Genomic DNA, 18826 nt, shown 5'->3' with positions numbered 1-18826 from the left:
TCCCAGGGACACGGCCGGTCCCTGGAAGCGTTGAGAAAAGCCTTCAGAACCAGAAATCTATTCTTTGAAATACCCAGAGTTGGGGAAAACCTTTATCTTTTGAAGATGTGTTGATGATTTTGCAAGAGCCAAAGGTCACACGGAAGCAAACGTGGTGAACCCTGGGGCTGATCTAAGGGCCACAGCGGTGTGGGTTGCAATGGGGAGAGACGGTCAAGAGCTGAGGAGCCGCTCGGGCAGCGAGGCAGTGGCCGCAGAGGTTTCCCATCCTGGAGGGAGCACATCACCTCCCGGGCACCGCGGAGTCAACCACAGTGAGTCACACTTGTGGCTTCCCGGTCCCACCGAGGACACGTGGGGACACCTCTCCTTGATTGAGCAAGTCGGACTCCCGCCTCTGCTCTCCTACACGCCCTCCGCTCCCACCCCTAGAGCCCCGCAGCCAGAGGGACGGTACTCACTGGGGTACGATGGTGATCTGGACAAAGCAGATGAAGAGGAAGACAAGCGAGGCACATGCCACGTAGGCACCGAATCGGTCATCCACCTGCTTGGAGTACTGAGAGGAGGGCGCAGGGTGAGGGGGGCGGAGGCGCCCGGCCCCGTCTGCTCCAGCCCTGCTCTACCCCAGACACACGGGGCCAGCCCACTCCCAAGACCTGTGACACCCAGAGCAACCAGCGCTAGCCTCGGTGCTCAGGAAACCAGCCCAAAGCACCACAACGTGGTACCTGTGGGGAGGGCAGCTGAATTGTGTCAAACCAGAAACTTTCTGCAGGTCGGGTCACCAGGAGAGTCGTTCACAACGATCCTGGCTCAATCACCCAGCACCACCTACACGCTAGGACCCGGGCATGGTCTACGCCGTCCTTGCAAGGCCACGGGAACAGGGCCTACGCAGCCGCTGCTTCGAGGCCGACAGGACACGCACCCCAAATCACAGAGCTCATCTCCGAGGGCCAGACACCCAACAGGCTGTGCCCCCAGAGGTCTCGCTGGCACCAAGTCACCAGAGGGGGTGCTCCGCAGCTCAGTGCCATTTACCGCTGGAACGGTGCTGGCCTGGCTGGTCCGTCTCTCACACAGGGCGCCGGTTCACGTGAGCCCACGTTAACCCAACCCCGGGGAACCACGGTGTGGGGGGCGGGGGCCTCACACCCTGCACTGTGGTCCGGCCCCGGCTCTGTCACTACTTCCCTAATGGCCTACAGCAAGTCGCCCAACCTCTCAGTCACAACTTGAGATGGGACAGAGAGGCCCGACTGCCCCTGCCGAGACAGTGCGTGTCCACCGGTGAGGATGTTGACAAGAGTAACAAAAATAATACAACTAGCACCTGCCATTCACGGATACGGTGTTCGGGGTTTTATATCCGTGGATGGTTTAACCCTCCCTATGACCCTGTGGACACGGTAGGTTAAACAGCCCCGTTTTCCGGATAAGGACACAGAGGCGCGGGGGACATTAGGACTCCTCCCTTCCGACCATGGACGTCTCCCTAAAATCTCCATCTCCTGGGCAGTGCGGCATCGAGCAGGCGACCCTGACCAGGGAGGGCCGTTTCTGGGGTGACGGGGACAGGCGGGGAGCCGACTGGTGCCCTGCCCTCCTCCCGGGGCTGGCTGTGCCCAGGGCCTCCCTCCCGCCCAGGGTGCTGTACCTTCTTTTCTAAGTCAGGCTCCCTGAAGGTCAGGAGGAACTTGCGGACGTGCTCCGACCGCAGCCTGTCGATGCTCCTGGCGTCAATGGCGCGGCCCAGAAATTCATCCACTTCATCCTCAGGGTTCGCACTTTCCTGGGCGTTCCTGGGGAGCAAGAGAGGCTGCCACCAGGGGGACGCCGCTAGAGCACCCACCTGGCCCCTGCACCGGGCTGGGCAGAAAGGGCCTAATAAGAGGGGTAAGGGGTGGCCCTGGGACTGGGACCCGGACGGCCAGGAGCCCACGTCCCCCGCTCTCAGCTGCGCACGTGCACGGAAAACCGGCCCTGTCTGACCCGCTGGCTGAAGGGCCTCCTGACAATAGCTCTTCTGACTCTACCGATGGATCGTTACAGTAGAACAGCGAAGCCTTAAGGTCGAAGGCTTAATTGCTTTCCCCACAGGTAACAGCCTCTGCTCCTCGCTCTCCAGCTGTACCATCGTCCCGAAAGGAAGGCCAGGACCGCTGTCGCAGAGGCCACCCCAGTGCTTTCACCCGGCTCGGGGCACCCTCCGGGAAGCAGGTTTCACCATCAGGGTGCTGGTCTCAAAGCCCCATTCCTCAAGGCAACGCCCAGTGTTCAGTGGGGTCAGCCCCCAAGAACTGGGAAGTAGAGGAGAAAGAGGACAGTCCCTTGGGGCCCTGGGATGCGGCCGGGGGCCAGCGACCAACGACGTGCAAGGTCTGCACTTTCCTGAGAGCTGCAGGCACGTGGGCGCAATGTGTTTGCGGGGGAGGACAGATGGGTGGCACCGAGACCCAGCCTCTCGGCCCGGGGCCCACGCAGCGCGGAGCTCTGGGGCAGATGTGGGGCTCCCCCTCAGGCCGAGGCAGCAGGGATAAAGAAGTGCACGTTACTCACTTGTCCTTGGGGTCTTCGAAGCCCTGAAAGAGAGGGATGGAGAGAAGGGCAGAAGTATGAGAACGGAGGGGACGGAGAAGCGACGCTTCCAGGGAGGCAGGCCCCAAGGAGCGGGCGCTGCGGGAGGCCTGTCGCTCAGGACTTCTCCCCTCCTTCCTTCTGCGGCGCGGCCGGGCTCTTCCTACGGGACACGCTCTGTGCTAGACGCGGGGCCACACTGCCATTTCCTGTCGCCACTGGCAAAACCCATGTGTCTAAGCTCCTCCTGTCCCCACACCCAATTCCCCAATACCCCCCTTTCCTCCTGGACCCTGGGCTTGGTAGGTCCCTCTCAGTCCTGCCTTGAAATACCTTGAAATGAGAAATCACGAGGTGCTCAATCCTCACATGTGTGCACACCTGCCCCCCCCCCCCCAAACACACACCCTGAGCACATGAAATCTCCCGGCAGTCCACGAGTTTTGAGCTTGAGAGAAGTTAAGCTCCGGTGACCTGCCACAGGTCTCCTGGCACCTGAGAACCAGGGTGTTCCCACAAGGCCAGAGTTGGGTGGGGACCCAGGAGGTGAGAAAGCTGCTCGCCACGGGTTTGACGACTGCTCGCACACCCAGGGCTGAGCGTGAAGGTCCCGTGTTGGTCGGCAAACCCAAAGCCTATTTACAGCTAATCTATGAAGCCTACAAAACGGGTCTCAGGGTGGGTCCCCTGGAAGGGGAAGGGGGTGGTGACAGCCCCGGGACAGTTCCAGGTAAGGCTCAGGTTGCCAGGGCAAGGACAGAAGGTGACTTGCGATCGCCTGTGGCCCCGTGCGGAGGACGCTACTGCTGGGCAATCGTGGAGGTCAGCAAATGCCAGGAGAACCTGAATCCCCAGCGAACACACCCCTCTCGATGCTCCCTGCAGACGTGGCGTGAAAATGCAACGAAGCAGGATTTACACTGGTCTTTATGAGCCAGAGCTGCCAGGTGCTGAGACAGCAGTATCCACGCCGCACCAGGTGTGGGCTTCCAGGGGCCTCGGCAGCCTCCAGGGGCACATCCAAGTGGATGTGGACTCTGAGCTACTCCCAGGCTGCCTGGCGGTTGTCTCCCTGGACAAGTGGACCCTTCTTCCTGTCCCCTGAGAATCATCAGGCCCTCTGTCCAGGCTGCGAGACCTGGCCCACGACACCTTCCCAGCCCCAGGCTGGAGAGGTTGGTGTTACTCAGGTGAGTGCTCCGCGTGGGGGCAGGCCCATGCTGGGTGCTCCCCAGATCCCTGGGGGCACGAGCTTAAGGGGGCAGCAGGGAGCCCGGCCGGGCCAGCCCTCCGCAGACCACGGTGCGGCGCCGGCGCTGGATTCTGTCACAGGGGCAGCGATGATCTTACTCTGGGACTGAGGACAACCGAGCCGTATTATGCTTATGCTGGTCTCTGCAGCTCGGAATTAGACCTGACACGTTTGCGACAAACCTGTTTCTGACTTTCTCCTGTGCCCCTTTGGTCGCCTGCTGGGGCTGGTTGGGCAAAGGTTCTGCTCAGGGTGCCGTGATAGTGTGCGGAGCTCAGCATTGGTTTGGGGTGTTGGCAGATAAACCATGGCAAATGGTCATTAGGAACATGGGCCAGGGCCACTGCGGGGGTGCTCAGTCGGTTAAGCGTCTGCCTTCGGCTCAGGTCGCGATCCCAGGGGCCTGGAATCGAGCCCCGCGTTGGGCTCCCTGCTCAGCGAACACTCTGTTTCTCCTTCTCCCTCTGCCCCTCCCCCTGTTCATGATCTCAAATAAATAAATAAATAAATAAATAAATAAATAAATAAATAAATAAAATCTTAAAAAAAAAAAAAAAAAAAAGGACAGTCCAGCAAACCAGGTTCAAGTTCCCCGACCCGCTTACTAGTTCTAGGACAAATGTCCTCAGCCCAGCGAGGAGGATCCTCGGACAGGCTCCTGCTACCTGTACCACGGCACTTCTGGGAAACAGCTCAGCTGAGCGGGTTCTGTTTGGTTCCCAACTCCTGTCCCTCGGACCTAAAAGCAGGAGCAGAGCCCATGGCCGCTCCGTGCATCCACGTGAGGTGCTGGCTCCGCTTTGCACGCCCGCCCTGGCCAGCTTCCTGTCCTCCCTGAGCACCGGCTCAGGCTGCTGCTGCTGCACGGAACGCAGAGCCCCCCTGGTTAGATGAGCAGAGGCCCCTGTCTGCCCTTCCTGTCAGCCTTCTTAGTAATCGGTACCCTTAGGGACCTTATGACAGACGTGCCTAAACACAAAACCAGAGCAGCTCGTCGCTACATTTTAAAAACAGAGTCAAAGTTGGAAAAAGATGTAAAGAAGTAAAACCACTGCCTCCAAGTCAGGAACTTTCTTGGTGCTCCCAGCCACCACCTAATCTCCTCTCCCACCCCCATCGTCAGTGGAAGTCAGGGTAGAAGCTCTTCTTTTGTGCATCTTTCTCAAAGATTTCAGGCAAGTTTAGCCCCAGATGCCAATGCTCCGCCTGGCAGCTGCAGAACCACCCCGTCCGCAGCCTAGGCACTCTGGGGGCGCTGGGGGCCGGGCGCCGTCCTTGACGCTGGCTCCTGGTCACTCTGCTCAGCCAGGATGAGGGACGGGGACTCTCTTCTCCCAAAGGCTGCTGCAGAAGTGTCCCCAACCCTGCTTTTCCACATGCCTTCCCGGCCCTTCCTGCTGGCGAGGCAGCCAACACCACGGAGAAGCCCTGTAGCCAGTCTCCCCCCGAGACAGCCCTTCTGCTAATTCCTGGTCCTAACAATGATTAATGCATCTGCTAAGACCAGTGCTTACACTCCAAACTGTCTCCTTTGAGACTCTGAAATAACTAAAGACTCCACTTAAACCAAGTATCACCAAAGAAAAAAAGCTTTCCGGCAATTTTAAATAAGGAGAGCCCATCAGGAAGGTACCTCCCCTGCCTGCTTGCGGCTCTTCTTCCTCTCCTCACTCCCATAGTCTCCTGCTCTCCTCCGTCGTCTCCCTCCTGTCTTCTTCCCTCTTCCCTCCCACTTGGGTGAGCGCCTTCCTCTTTGCACCCTGGTCCCCCTCTCTCTGCGCGGACCCCCACTCAGTCCTGGTCACATGCATACAGAGGCCACGGGAGATTATGAAAGCGCTGGGGTGAGAACAGAAAGGGTCCCCCCGGCGTTTTGCTTTGGGGAGGGCACCCAAAGGAGGGGGACTGGTGGCCGGAGACCTGTGGAAGTCCAAGTGCAAAGCCCTGAAGGAAGACTCCCCCCGCCCGCTCCCTCATAAGCTCGGTGTCCTAGGAGTTGCTTCTTTACTGTCAAAAATTAAAACAGAGGTCTTGACTCCATTCCTTGTTGGATCCTATATGGTTTCCTTAGACCTTTGTCATCTGTTATCTGCCAGCTAGCAAGGAGCAGAGTGGCCGGGTCCCCAGCCTGTCCCTGGCTCAGTCTGCTGACTCGGCTGGATTTTCACAAATTTATCTGTAGTCCCTGCTGCTGTAGCTAAAGCCTGGTCCAACCCACAGACCCCAAATTGGGGATCCTAGTGCCAGCATCTTATTCCTGTACTCTGGGTCTGAGGGACAAAGTGGCCTCAAACACACACACACACACACACACACACACACACTCAGAGCTCCCCATACCCTCCGGCCTCACCCATTCCCCTCTCAGGGTGGGCGACTCCTGCCTGGGAACCAGGCTGCCCTGGAGCTGAGGAGTGTACTTGGATTTAACAAACCAAGCTCCAAGATTTAAAAAAAGAAAAGAAAGGAAACATTGCTGCTGCTCTACCCTGACCTCCATCACCCCTCTTCCTCTTCCTCCCACCCTATGAATTCATTCTATCATTGACAGAACCCGGGCAGTGCACCCTGGATTAGGCCGCCCCTGGTGCACACAGGGATGGCTGGGGATGTCTGTCCCCCGAGGCAGACAGGTCCCTTGAGATGGAGGCAGCCCCCCTACTATGGCCATTGCTCCTCCAGCCTGCATGCTCCACTGGAAACCCGCACTCAGCAGGGGCGCTTCTCAGCAGAGGGCAAAGGGGACCGTCAGCTGGCACTTGCCAAAAAGTACTGACACGGTTTCTGAGCCAAATGATGTGTTTCAGCTGCCTGGGAGAGGCAGAAGGTGCCGGAAGGGCGTCCAATGAGCTGGTGCCCGACCCGACAGTGCCGAGGGATTACTGGAGGTTTGAGCTGGACTCGGGGTCTGCCTGCAGCCTCTAGGACTCATGGAGAGGGCGCAGGGTCAGAAGTCAGGCTCTCCGGCTCCTCGTCCTAAGTTGCTTTGGTGGCTCTCCAGAGTCTGTCGGGCAACCCAAGGGGCCTGGCCCGGCCCTCACAGCCACGGAACACCCCATCCCTGGACAGTACTGCCTGCAACGCTGTCCCACCTGCTACTTACCATGCGCTTCATCTCCTTGGACACCTGGTTGCCCCCTAGGTGGTTGTAGAAGGGACGTTCGGCCCCCCAGTGGGGCGGGTTGTGCCCAATGGAGTTGGTTCTCTGGCGATTCATCTTGGCAATCATGGCCTTTTCTTCTTTCTGGGAGAAAAACCAGATGCATCAGCCTGTGGGCAGAGCCTACCAGAGGAGCCCAGGTGGGGGGGCTTCTCATTCCTCCCAGGGGCCTGGCCGTGCAGGGGTGGGTTGAGGCAGGTACCCTTCTCTTCTGTGCACAGCCTGGAGCCTAGAGCTCACTGCAGAGAGCATCCTAAATCCCTTCACTCTCCCCAACGCTAGTCCTGGCTGGCCTAGGCGGGAGGCTGGTCTTTGGCAACTGTCATCGGCACAGAATCCTCAGGGGTGGGCAGGGATGTCCAAGGTGCCTCGGGGTAAAGGCGGGAAAGGAAACCAGGGATTGCAATCTCCACTCAACTTATCCCAGACAGACTTGTTCTTCCAGAGAGAGCCATAGGGTAGGCCCTGCTGCCCTGAAGGTTCTAGAAACTTGGGTCCCTTGAGATGCAAAGAACAACATACATTATACAAATACACAAAGCAGGGCCTCCCTCAGCTGGCTTCCTGCGTGCCAACCATGATATCTGTCTGTCCATCCATCTAACGGGCTCCAGGTGGAAGGCTGGAGAGGCCCTGGGGAGACCTGAGCTGGCCTTCCTCTCAGCTCTCTCTCTGAGCCTGGGATGGAGCCTGTTGGATCAGGGCCGCAGGGGGGAGGGGACGCAGCTTGCTTCAGCTGACACTGCTCTAGGTGGGGGGAGAGGGTATGAGGTGTCACTCTCTGTCTCTGTTTTGTCCTTGCTGGACCACCTTTCAAGTTGGAAGAACACGACCCAGAGAACGTAGGGTAAAAGGTGAGCACTTGGCCTGGGTGGGGCAGGAAGGGGGTGCTGAAGACCTTGCTACGTTGGCAGAGGAGAGAGCGTGGGAGGGGGGCCTGGAAGGAGGTCAGGTCACCCATACTCTTGTAAAAGAGCAAGCAAGTGTTCAAAAATGTGTCAAATAAGCCACTAGGTGCTCTTGCCGGAGCGCCTAAATCCTCCACCATCCCTGTTTGTGGTCCGTGGGGGCCCGACACAGCTCGTGTGCTGCTGTGTCACATGGGGTGCCCCGTGACGTCCTTGCCAGGGTGGACACCCGCCCCAAGGAGCCCCCAAATCTACCTTTGCTGTCACCCAAGACTTTCTCCGGACTTTTCTCTCTCTGCTTAATTTTATCTTCGGTCTAACTTCTCAGGAAAGAAAGAGGGAAGCTTTTCTCTAGCAAAGGTCGCTGACCAACAGGTCAACGCAACGGAAAGCTTCGTCAGTAAAAGGCATTTTAATCTAGGGAGAAATAGAAAATGTTCTCTTCATTCGCTTTAAAAATTAAGAACATGGAACATGACACTATTAAAAATAGAACGCCAAAGCCTGCTAATAATTCAGTTTTATATTTGGGCGAGTGTGGGCTGGGACAAAGGGAGGGAGGAGAAAGGGAAAGGACGGAGGTGCTCCGGAGACCCGAACGTCTGTAGGGACTGGCAGAGACAGGTGAGAGACGGAGAGACAGAGACAGGCCCGATGTCCGCCTGGTTCAGGCAACAGACCAGGAGCGGGGCGGACGTGAAACAAATGCACAGACAGTGGCCGGGGACAGATCTCCTGGCTGTTCCATTCCCACGCCCTGGCCTGCCGCTGTGCCGCTGCTAACTGATTTCAGGCCTGTTGCATTTCTGCAACGGTGGGAAAATGAAAGGATCCCCGTCTGCCGTCAGCCTTTGCAAGCCCTCCGGGGTGCAAGCACTCGATGTGCTTCCCGGGATGCAGGAGCCGCAGCGGCACGAGGGATCCACCACTTGACTCAAGGAGACACGGAGACGAGAAGGAAGCGGATGCCAAGAAACATTCCTTCCTGGGAAGACTAAGGCCCTGCCGAGGCCCCCCACCACCCCGGGCTATCCGGCCCCCCCGGGCCCTTGGGCCCCCCCCACCCCGCCGGACCCGCTTCTGGGTGCAGCGCAGGATGAGGAAGGTCTCGATACTGTGCTCCTTGAGGTAGGCGTTGCGCTCGCCCCCGCAGCCTGGCTCCACCTCGTAGTCACCGTTCAGGTAGCTGAGTGTGGCCTTGGTGATGTGGATGCGCCTGCAGGGGGAGGGACGCAGGGAGAGGAGAGCAGAGGACAAGACTTGACAACCCCAGTCCCCTGCAGAGCCACACCTCGAGCCCCGAACTCTGGCTCAACTGCCAACCCCAACCGAGGCCCCGACCTAGGTCTCAACAGGCCGTATCCCCCCACTGCCTCCAGGGCGCCTCGGGTGGGCCCCTCCCGAGCTCACCGCCACCCTGGCCGCACCGCAGCCCATCAGGCTCTCATCATCACGAGCCCGTCAGGAGGACACAGCCTCAGTCTTCCCAACTTTGCGAACCCGCTCAGCCCAGCTGTGGCTCGGGCTCCGGCTGATGCAGGACTGAGTTCAGATCCCCTAGCCTGGCACGGTGCCCCTTTACTACAGGCACTGCTTCCCCACCCGTCCCTACGAGGCCAAGTGCTCTACTTCCATTCCTTGGAAATACTGTGCTTCCCACGCCTGGGCCTGTCCTCGCCCTGGTCCCTCGGCCGGGCCCTCTCCCCACCTCCACCACCTCCCTCACCTGTGCGGATCCTGCCCCGTCATCCAGGCCAGCTCAGGTCCCACCTTCCTTTGGGTCCTGGCTGCCTGGGAAATACCCATGGCTCCTCCCTCCCCCAGAACTCGACCCCACCTTATCCCACCACAAGCCGCCCTTTTTTGTGCAAGAACCTTCCAGGTGAAGTCTGGGGAAAAGGTTGAGAGGATGCTCCCTACAGCTTGCCACGGTGTGGGGCAAGTGGTTGGCCAAGGAGAGGACTTTCTACTTAAATTCGGCCGCCCCGGAGCTGCAAGTCTGCCCGTCGTGCCCACCCCAGCCCCACGCCCCGCAGCAGAGTGGGGCCCTCACTCACCCAGCCTTGCCTCCAGCTTCCATATGGTTGGCCAGCGTGACGTCATTAGACCAGACGTCGAACTGCCACTTCCTGAGACCAAGGACACCGCAGTGTACTCGCCCGCTGTGAATTCCCACGCGCATGTTCACGTTCACCCCTGTCACCTCCCGGACCAACCTGGGGATGGAGCAGGGGTAAGGCTGGGAGAGGGTCGGGGCCAGGTGCACAGAGTAGGGGCGAAGCTGGGAGGTGTGGGGTCGGGGTGTGACACAGGTGCAGGTGTCAAAGCGGCATTTCTCTCTGGTCTAGCCCCCAGGGCACCCACCCACCGAGGGGTGCCCGGGGCTGAGCCTTGGGGCGCTGCTTCCCGGCGTGGCCACAAGAGGGCACAGCGCCTCGCCCTACAAGCCCGGCCCTACAAGCCCGGCCCCACGGTGCCCGCCAAGGCCCCCAGGGCGCTGTGTTCTCAAGGTGCAAACGCGAACCATGCCCACTCGAGCCAAATGGGGGAAGTTCCAGCCGCTCCAAACCCCACTCATCTAACGTTCAGATTTGTCCACGCTGCTGCTTCTCGGACACAATTTGCAGAATAGCAAAAGGTGGTTAACGGAGTTTCAAGGGCGGACATCTGTCCTGCTCAGGAGAGGAGGGGAGCCTGAGCAGGTGCAGGGGACCAGAGAGGTTCCATGTGCTAGAAGGTGGCACCAGTACCCCCGCCCCGCCCCGGCCACGAACCACACCCAGGGGTGAGGGGCTCTCCAGGGGATGGGCGGGCCCTCTGGGTTGGAGAGTGTGATGGGCGTTATATCCTGCGTGTGTCTGAGGTGAGGGGTCTGCAGGAGAGGGTGCAGGTGCTCCAGGGGGAGGTACACAGTGTACTCTTCAGGGACCTGGATGCTCCGATACCCCGGGGTAGGCCCGCTCAGCCAGCGGCAGGAGCAGCCGTGGACGCTGGCCCTCCTCCCACCCCCGACGCAGGGCAGAGGCGCGTCATTCCTGGCTTCTCTCGTCCTGGCCACCTCTGCTGGAGCTGTGCCTTCCGTGCACGGTGCCTCGGGGCCCTTGCTTCGGGCAGTTACAAGCCGATCTACCTTTCTGGCTTAACCCCTGGGCCACCTGCTGCAGGAGGCCTCTGCTGGTCCTCCCGATGGAAACGAATGCCCCCTCCGGGGCCCTCCCATGCAGCCTGCCTCTGTCACCTGCTGGGGTCTGCTCCGCTGGTACCACAGCAGCGGGAGTCCCGGCCTCTCCCTCAACAGACTCCGTGCTCCCAGGCGAGGGAAGGAAGCACTAGCTCGCCCAGGCATGCAGGGCCATCAGCGACAACCGCCAAACCGAAGGGACCCGGCCACCGTCCTGGACGGCTACTCTGACCTCTGACCTTGTCCACCGTGGCTTTTCCTGTGCCCCTGCCCGGGATACTTCTGAAGCTCAAAGCCACCGAGCCTAAGCTTGGATTTTCCATATATATATATATTTTTTTTTTTTTTAATTTTCCGTATCTTTTAATGGAAGATGGGGCCCCCTCTCTGGACAGCAGTGACCAAGAATTGGCCAAAGATCTTTTTTACTATTGTTTCTGGCAAAGATGGATTTTCTTAAATGGGGACACCCGTGTTTTCCATCCACCCGCCGTGTTATATCACCCTGGCGGGGGGCAGATGTTTAACCTCTGTGAGTCCAACTTTCTCACCTGGGAAGAAATGGGGCCAGAGGGCTCTACACCTGCCTGGGTGGTTGTGGGACTAAGAGACTAGGGAGCAATGCATAGGGCGCAGCTCGCAGGCCAGCTGGTCCTCCTCTCCTGCAGAGGTGGGGCCATGCCTCCTGCTGCCCTGGAGTCTGCAAAGCTTTCCCTTCCTACAGGACATGTTCCTCAGGGATAAACTTCCCAGGCTGCTGTGGGCAGAAGTTGCCCAGGATAAGGCTCAAAGCCAAGAGATGCAAATCAACCCTCCAACGTCCGTTACCCAGGCTGTGGGACGGTCCCCCCACAGACGGGCACTTACGAGATGGCCTCAATCATGTCCATGCCCATCTCCACGCAGCAGTGGGCGTGGTCGGCCCTCGCTTCAGGCAGCCCAGAGACACAGTAATAACAATCCCCCAGGATCTTAATACGTAAACAGTGATTCTCCTGGAAAGCAAATTAATTTTAAAAATTAAAAATAGTAGGAAAGAGAAGTGGGAGGGAAAGAAACGGGAAGCAAACAGATTCACCCCATGCCTGGAATAACTTGCCTTTTAGGGCAGTGAGCACAGACCCAGTGCCGGCAGATGCATGGCCCCAGCCCCAGGACAGGCTTATCAAGAGCTGGGGGGGATGGAGGACAGGCTGAGCAGCCCTCAGGCATTCCAGCCTCCCCAGGCTCAGGGACTCACTTTTACGGTCACTGCTGAGACCCAAGAAGAATGCAGCTGGTCCGATGTGGGAGCACATAGGGCAAACTCGTCAGTTTGAGGAAGGCCCCCAAGTTGAGAGTCAGTGTCCCTGGTTCCACTCCCAGGCCCTAGAGAATGCTCAGACTCTTGGCCTAAGGTTCTACCAACAGTTTTCTGATTCTCCTTCTTTTACAGAAGACCAAAGCAGGAATGAGACTTAGCCAAAGCTTGTCTGACCCTCAGACTGTCTGAGACTTTGACCAAACAGAGTGATGCTAACCAGCAAGCCTGTGAGCGCTAAGACCCCCCACAGAGCTGAGGCACTCTGCTGCTCCTGAGTACAATAAGGTCAAGACTGATCCAGGACAATAAGGTCAAGACTGATCCAGGACTAGGACTGGGATGGGGTGTCATTAGTCACCAGTCCTCAGCTCTCCAAGGCTGGCCCCCAGAAGTTACTTCAGGAAGTGGGACACTGGGATGCATGTGTCTGTGTGGCCTTGGATCCTCATTTAAGGCCCATCCCATGCCTGAGGTCCCAGCACATACCCAACTCCCCTCATTCCTGTTCAGTGATAAAAAAGCATCAGGCTGGCATGAGACCCACCATCTCCTGCTCTTAGAGGCCCTGGCACCACCTCCGACCAGCGCCAGCCTCTCCTCAATGATCTGATGTCCTGTAGGGCGAAAGGGAACGTGGCCGCAGGTCGTTGGACATTGCCGGTAAGTGGCCCCTGACACATAATGATTCTACAAAGACCCAGGGCATCACTCGAAGACACAAAAGCTGGGAAAGGATAACAGTGTAAACGGGGACCTAACGAGTGAACACGTCATTTACTACTCCAGGCCCTGGGCTGCTACTTCCAATTTGTCCAAACGGTGCAGAGTCCTCTTTCTGGAAGCCTCTGGGGGCTGACACACAGCTGTCCGCAGGCCAGTTGGGTTTCAGACTCATTCTCTCACCACTCTGGCCGACCTCATCAAGAAAATGGCTCTATGGGCACATAATTTGTCCCACCGAACAGAAATTCCTCAGGGGCCTGGGCAGTGTCACCTGCAAGCCTTACCCACCCCTTCCTGAGACGGGGAGCTGGCTCACTCGCTCCCTGTGACCAATGACAGTATAAAAACACGTCCGACTGCGTGCGGTGTGAGGACACGTAGCCACAGCCCGTGCAGCCCCTCTGCCCCTCCCTAGTTCTCAGCAGTGGGCTCCGCACAACAGGGCACATGAAGGCACAGTGCCTGTCGCTGGGGCCCGGCGGGTCCTTGGCCACGGCAGTCTCCCTCGGGCAGCGCAGATGGGCCTACCCTTCTGGCTCTGGCGCGGGCCCTGGGTGCTGAGGACAGTAGGGAGGGTGACTCACCGCAGCCAGCTTGTCGAAGCGGGCGAAGAGCTCATTGAGCGTCATGACCAGCTCCTGGGCAGTGCACTGGGATGCCAAGCTGGTGAAGCCCTCGATGTCAGCAAACAGGATGCTGGGGAGACAGGTGGAGGAAGACCCCCATGAGGGAGGAAGGTCAGGGGGACAGCCGGGGCCACCCTGGGCTTTAGGAGGGCTGCTGGCCAGCAAGAGTCCTGGGGAGGCCGGGGGCGGGGGGCTCCAAATGGCTGCTGGGGAGGCATAAAGAGGCCTGGCAGTGGAGAACCGAGGAGGCTGGCTTCTCCGGGCTGGCTGGGAGACGAGATACAGTCCTGCCTTCTGTGCTCTAATTATGCCTTCATTCCTGCCCAGGTCGGGGGGTGGGGGTGGTGTGTGCAGAGGCATATGAGGCCTGGGAGTGAGTCTGCCTCGGGTACCAGAGGCAGGGGCCTGCCTCCCCGTACCCTCCTAGTTGTCACCTCTTGGGCCTGCCCTGTTTGACTCCTGAGCAGCCCCGTCAAGGTAGCTGGGATCCTTAATTCATGTGCTTTGAAAATGCTTCGGGCCTCGATGGCAACCATACTAAGGTCTCACTTCCCAGTCCCACAGATAAGATTTCGGACCCAAGCCCTCCGTCCCTAGGGAATCCTCTAGAAGGGACAGACTAAGGAGGCTCAGGGAGGAAAATGAGGGGAAGACATAGCCAGCAAGCACGTCTGGAAGCCTCCAGCTCGTCCCTGCCAGCAGCTCCAGCCTCATCCCCAGGCGCGTCGTCAAATGTAGCAGCCAGTCCCTGCTCTGCGCACCGTGGATCTCCTATCCGTCTCCGCGGCTTGTGTTCCCGAGATTGAAAATGTCTTCCTCTTCTTTCACAACACGCTGCTAGAGGTGAGGCCCCAGGGCTGGAGTGTTGGAAGGGCCCCTGGAGTTTTGTTTTGTTTTGTTTTTTTCTTTAAATGGACACAAAAATGTAATAACTCTCATGTACTGAGATGCTCCCAGTGGCCTGGCTCAGAGCTGGGAGCTTCCAAAGTGTCTTCTCACTGAGTCCTCCAGGCAGCCCTGCAGTGAAGGCTTGGTGTCTCCTCGTGGACGAGGCAGCTGAGCCTGGGGAAAGAAGCTGCAGACAGCAGCCTGGTGGGCTCCTTCCCCCGGGCCTGTGTTCTTCCCACCATGCCACAAGGCTCCTGAGGCTCTAGATCATCTTCCTTTTTAAAATTAAGAACGTAGAACTAAACACATCTTGTCACTGTATTTGGAAAATGTATGTTAGGGCATTAAGCCTGTCTTCCTATTCTCATGTTTGACATCTGGGGTCAGTAAGGCCTGGGGAGCCTATTGGTCCGTCCCAGGCTAGCTGGGTCTTGGAGAGAGCCAACAGCTTTCCTTAGGGTGCAGAGCCCCGCACCCCAACCAGGCTCTCACACCCCGGCCACTACTCTCCTGCCCCGATCACCCCAGGGACAGGTACCAGACCCAGTCCCTACACTCCAGGGCCCATTGAAATTATGTAAACTAGCCCATCCCAAGCCTGCTTTCTCTGCCTCACCTATTCCTTCCTGCAGAAACCCCATTGAAGGCTCTGGTCCTCGACCTCCTCTCACTCTGCCTCTGGAGCCACCACAGTGCTTCCCCACTGGTGGAGGTTGGGGGGGGGGGGCTGGTTTCCCACGGTGTGGCGTGTTCCCTCCTCCCAGGGTGAGTAACAACCGATCTTTTCAATGGCAGTCGTCTCCTCATCTATTTGCCTTTGCATGTCTGGATAATAACAAAGCCTGCATCTGGAAACAGCTGGACTGTTCTGAGCACTTCATGGGTATTAACACACTTCAACATCACGACCACCCTGTGAGGTCAGCATCCTCCTCTTCTTACAGGTGAGAAAACGGAGGCACAGAGGGGATGAGTCACATGCCTAAGGCCACACAGGCAACCTGGCTTCACAGCCCAGGAGTTGATCCTATAAATATTAAGCTGTTGGCCCCACAGCCATCTTAAATGAATAAGAGCATCATTCAGGGGTCTGGCGTTGTATGTGGGGCAGAGGGAGGCAGAGGGGCACGTATGGGCCGCCACACGTGGCGGTCCAGGACTCGAGGACTCCACCGAGGGGGGGCACGCGCACCAGCTGCTTGCCAGCTCACACGAGGGAAGGTGCAAACAGATGAGCCGAAGGAGGGGAAAGAAGAGAAGCTGAGGGGGAGGAGGAGGAAGAGGAGTAGAGAGGAGAGAAGCTGCCCTGGCAGGGCACAGGAGAGGGCAGCTATGCGGGCAGGGGCTCAGAAGGTGCACGGGAGTCGGGGGGCTCCACCAGCCTTTGGTGCCTGGGGTCTGACGGGCTCAGCAGCCTGCCTGCCAGGTAAGAGGAGCAGGTGAGGGCAGGCTGCCCTGCTCCCGATGCTGATCGCAGCTCCCTAACGAGGTGCAGCCCTCTCCCCACCCACCTGCGCTTCTCTGCCTGCCAGTCTTTCAGGCAACTGGCCCACTCCACTCAGGAACAAGAGGAAGGTCTCCCCCGGTCTAGGTAAAAGCACCGTCACATGGCTGTTCTGGAAATTCTTCTCTAACTCTCAGGAAACCAAAGCCAGCTCAGGCTGGGGTCAAGATCCACTGCTCCAGACTCAGGAAACCTTCATCGGCCAGGGTCAGTATCTCCAAAGCAAAGCCAGCAGGTGCCAGGCCCAGCGGCTATTCTATGCCAAGTCCAAAGCTGCAAGCGGAGGCCTGGCTTAGGCGGCTGATGAGACCCCAAAGTTCCTGAACCCCGCACTTGGACCACCGGGTCAGGCAGCCCAGGGCAGCAGGCTGAGGAGAAGCAGGGGAGGAAGGAGAGAATGGGCCACCCCTAGAAACGCGAGTGTGGTCCAGGGGCTCAGGGGGTGAGTCTGGGACTCCATCGACAGGGGCGCACTCAGCAGCTGTGGCATCACTGAGCTGCGACCTCCCACACCTGCTGAGCTGACCCAGCCAGGTGGGAGGGACAGGCCTGCCACCATGCTCCTCCTCCACGGGGGACCTCGCTGGCCCTTAGAACACTTTCTTCCACAGATGCTTACACCCCCACTAGACCAGCGGCTCTTAGTCCTGGGGTCTGTTGGAAACACCTGGAGCTTTTACAAGGTGGCCCCAGAGCCCCCCCGCCACGCCCAGACATTCTGGCTTAATTAGCCTGAGGTGGGGCTCTGCTATTGATTGCGTTTGCTCGGTTTTATTTTAAGCTTCCCTGGTGATTCTAATGTGCAGCCAGGGCTGAGAACCACCGCACTCGCTTAAATGTCACCTCAAGGAGACTTCCATCGCCCTATATGAACCTCTAACCTTTCCCACGTCTGTCTGCCCTCCCTGCCGTATTCTGCTCTGCTGCTCGGTTCACTCTCGGCTATAGTATTGCTGTTGTTGCTGTTACTGTTACGTTCCTGTTTATCTCTTCCCGCTAGATCAAGAAGTCCTTGAGGGAGGGATTTTTTGGCCTATTCCGTTCCCTGCTGCATCAGCCACCAGCACAATGTCTGACACACACAGTAGATGTTCAAGAAAATGTGCCACTGGACGACTGACCAAGGACAGGTCCCATCCCTGTGCCCCCTGCCCCATCTCTCCCCCCACCCCGACCCGCACGCACCCGAGCACGATACCCGGCCCACGGGAGCCACGTCTGTTAGCTTCCTGGGGCTGTCATAGCAAAGTGCTACACGCTGCGTGGCTTAAAGCAACAGAAATGACTTCTCTCACGGTTCTGGAGGCTCGGGGTCCGAAATCCAGGTGTCAGCAGGGCCTTCCTCCCTCCAAGACTCTAGGTGGGACCCTTCCTTGTCCACCCTTGGCATTCCGGGGCTTGTGGCTTTGTTACTCCAGTCTGGACCTCTGACCTCACCCTGTGTATTTGGGTCTTTATACAACATTTTCCTCTTCTCATAAGGACACCACTTAGACCGGATTAGGGGCCCACCATACTCTAGCATCTCAACCTGATTTCATCTGCAAAGACCCTATCTCCACAGTCACGAGGACCAGGGTCAGGACTTCGACAGATCTTTTAGGGTGACGCAGTTCAACCCGTAATGGTGCCTGATGTATATCTGTTGAATGGAAGAGAATATTCACACTTTCAAAGCAAGCAAGAGGCAAGACCCCTCACTCCAGCAGCTCTTCCTTCGACCCTATGGGGCCTCTTGGGGTTCCAAGCTAGTCACCTGAGACAGGAGCCTGTGGAGCCCAGGGCCTGGGGCCAGCAGTATTCAAGGGACAAATGCAAGAATGGTTACAGAAGCCATGAGCAGCTTCCTGGTTCACACTGGTGTGTGAGGGGCCAGAGTCTCCCTCCAACCTGCTGGGATCGACTCTTCGTGACCTGTCTTGGGGTTTTCAACAGCTGCTGAGGAGTCAGGGAGGGCAGGCTGCTGGCTGATGAGTTGCTAGTGAGACGGAGCGACCCGCCAGCCAGAGAGGAGAGGCTCAGAGCAAGCTTCCAAGTTGTGCAGAGGTTTGGACGGGGTCTCTGAGGTCCCAACTCCAAAACCCCGCAGCCTCTCCTACACATTTATGGAAATTCTGCACCTCCGCATTCCCCCTACCTCCTGTCAGAGGCGAAGTCACACTCCTCTGCTGCCTCGGGGGAGGAATTTGCTCAGTGGCTGTCACTCTGGAAGCTCTCCTGTTTTTGAGGTTTACCCAATTGCAGACTGTCTGTTCCACTGGCCAGAGTTTCCTGAACTGCTCTTTGGGAACCTGAAGGCCATTTTACAGCCACACGGGGCCCAGGATGCAGTAAGGTCCTCGCTCATTGATCGGCTCCCACTTGAGAGCTCATCTTGGCAAGGCCATCAGGCCCTCATGGTGGGTGTGCGGAGGCCAGCCCCCCTCCGGGCGGCGCGCTGCTCCCTAATTGCCTGCCATCCATCACTCACGTCGCCCGCCTTCTACTCCGGAGGCAAGAACGGCAGGCACTTCAGCCCAATTATCCCAATAGGCCTTTCAGCCTTCTGCTGCCTCGGCTCAGCTTCCCCGCGTGCATTTTTGGGTAAGCACACATTTCCTCGCTGTTGCTCCCTCTTGTACCAACAGATGCTGTGACCTCACGGAGATGCTGGGGTCTGACCCTGCTCCTGAACAGAAGCCACACATCCAGCAGCACCTGG

At 58.3% G+C, this 18826-nt stretch overlaps 1 protein-coding gene across 8 annotated transcripts in view; it reads right to left on the bottom strand.

The window, feature by feature from the left end:
• Positions 1–18826, bottom strand: part of ADCY5 (adenylate cyclase 5) — a 145024-nt gene that overhangs the window by 29047 nt on the left and 97151 nt on the right. For all 8 annotated transcript variants that reach the window (XR_013372164.1, XR_013372166.1, XR_013372167.1 and 5 more), the window contains exons 4-11: positions 13692–13803; positions 11949–12076; positions 9958–10116; positions 8975–9116; positions 6936–7076; positions 2563–2585; positions 1661–1805; positions 462–559 (exon numbers count right to left, since the gene is read on the bottom strand). Coding sequence is in view for 5 of the 8 variants with exons in the window: in XM_077883783.1 (XP_077739909.1) it covers positions 462–559; positions 1661–1805; positions 2563–2585; positions 6936–7076; positions 8975–9116; positions 9958–10116; positions 11949–12076; positions 13692–13803 (948 nt within the window). In the remaining 3 variants the exon portion in view is untranslated. The remainder of the gene's footprint in view (positions 1–461; positions 560–1660; positions 1806–2562; positions 2586–6935; positions 7077–8974; positions 9117–9957; positions 10117–11948; positions 12077–13691; positions 13804–18826) is intronic.

Source organism: Canis aureus, chromosome 35, assembly GCF_053574225.1.
Source record: "Canis aureus isolate CA01 chromosome 35, VMU_Caureus_v.1.0, whole genome shotgun sequence".
Classification (NCBI taxonomy): domain Eukaryota; kingdom Metazoa; phylum Chordata; class Mammalia; order Carnivora; family Canidae; genus Canis; species Canis aureus.
Note: the sequence above shows the minus strand (reverse complement) of the source record. Positions and strands in the feature narration are given on the sequence as shown.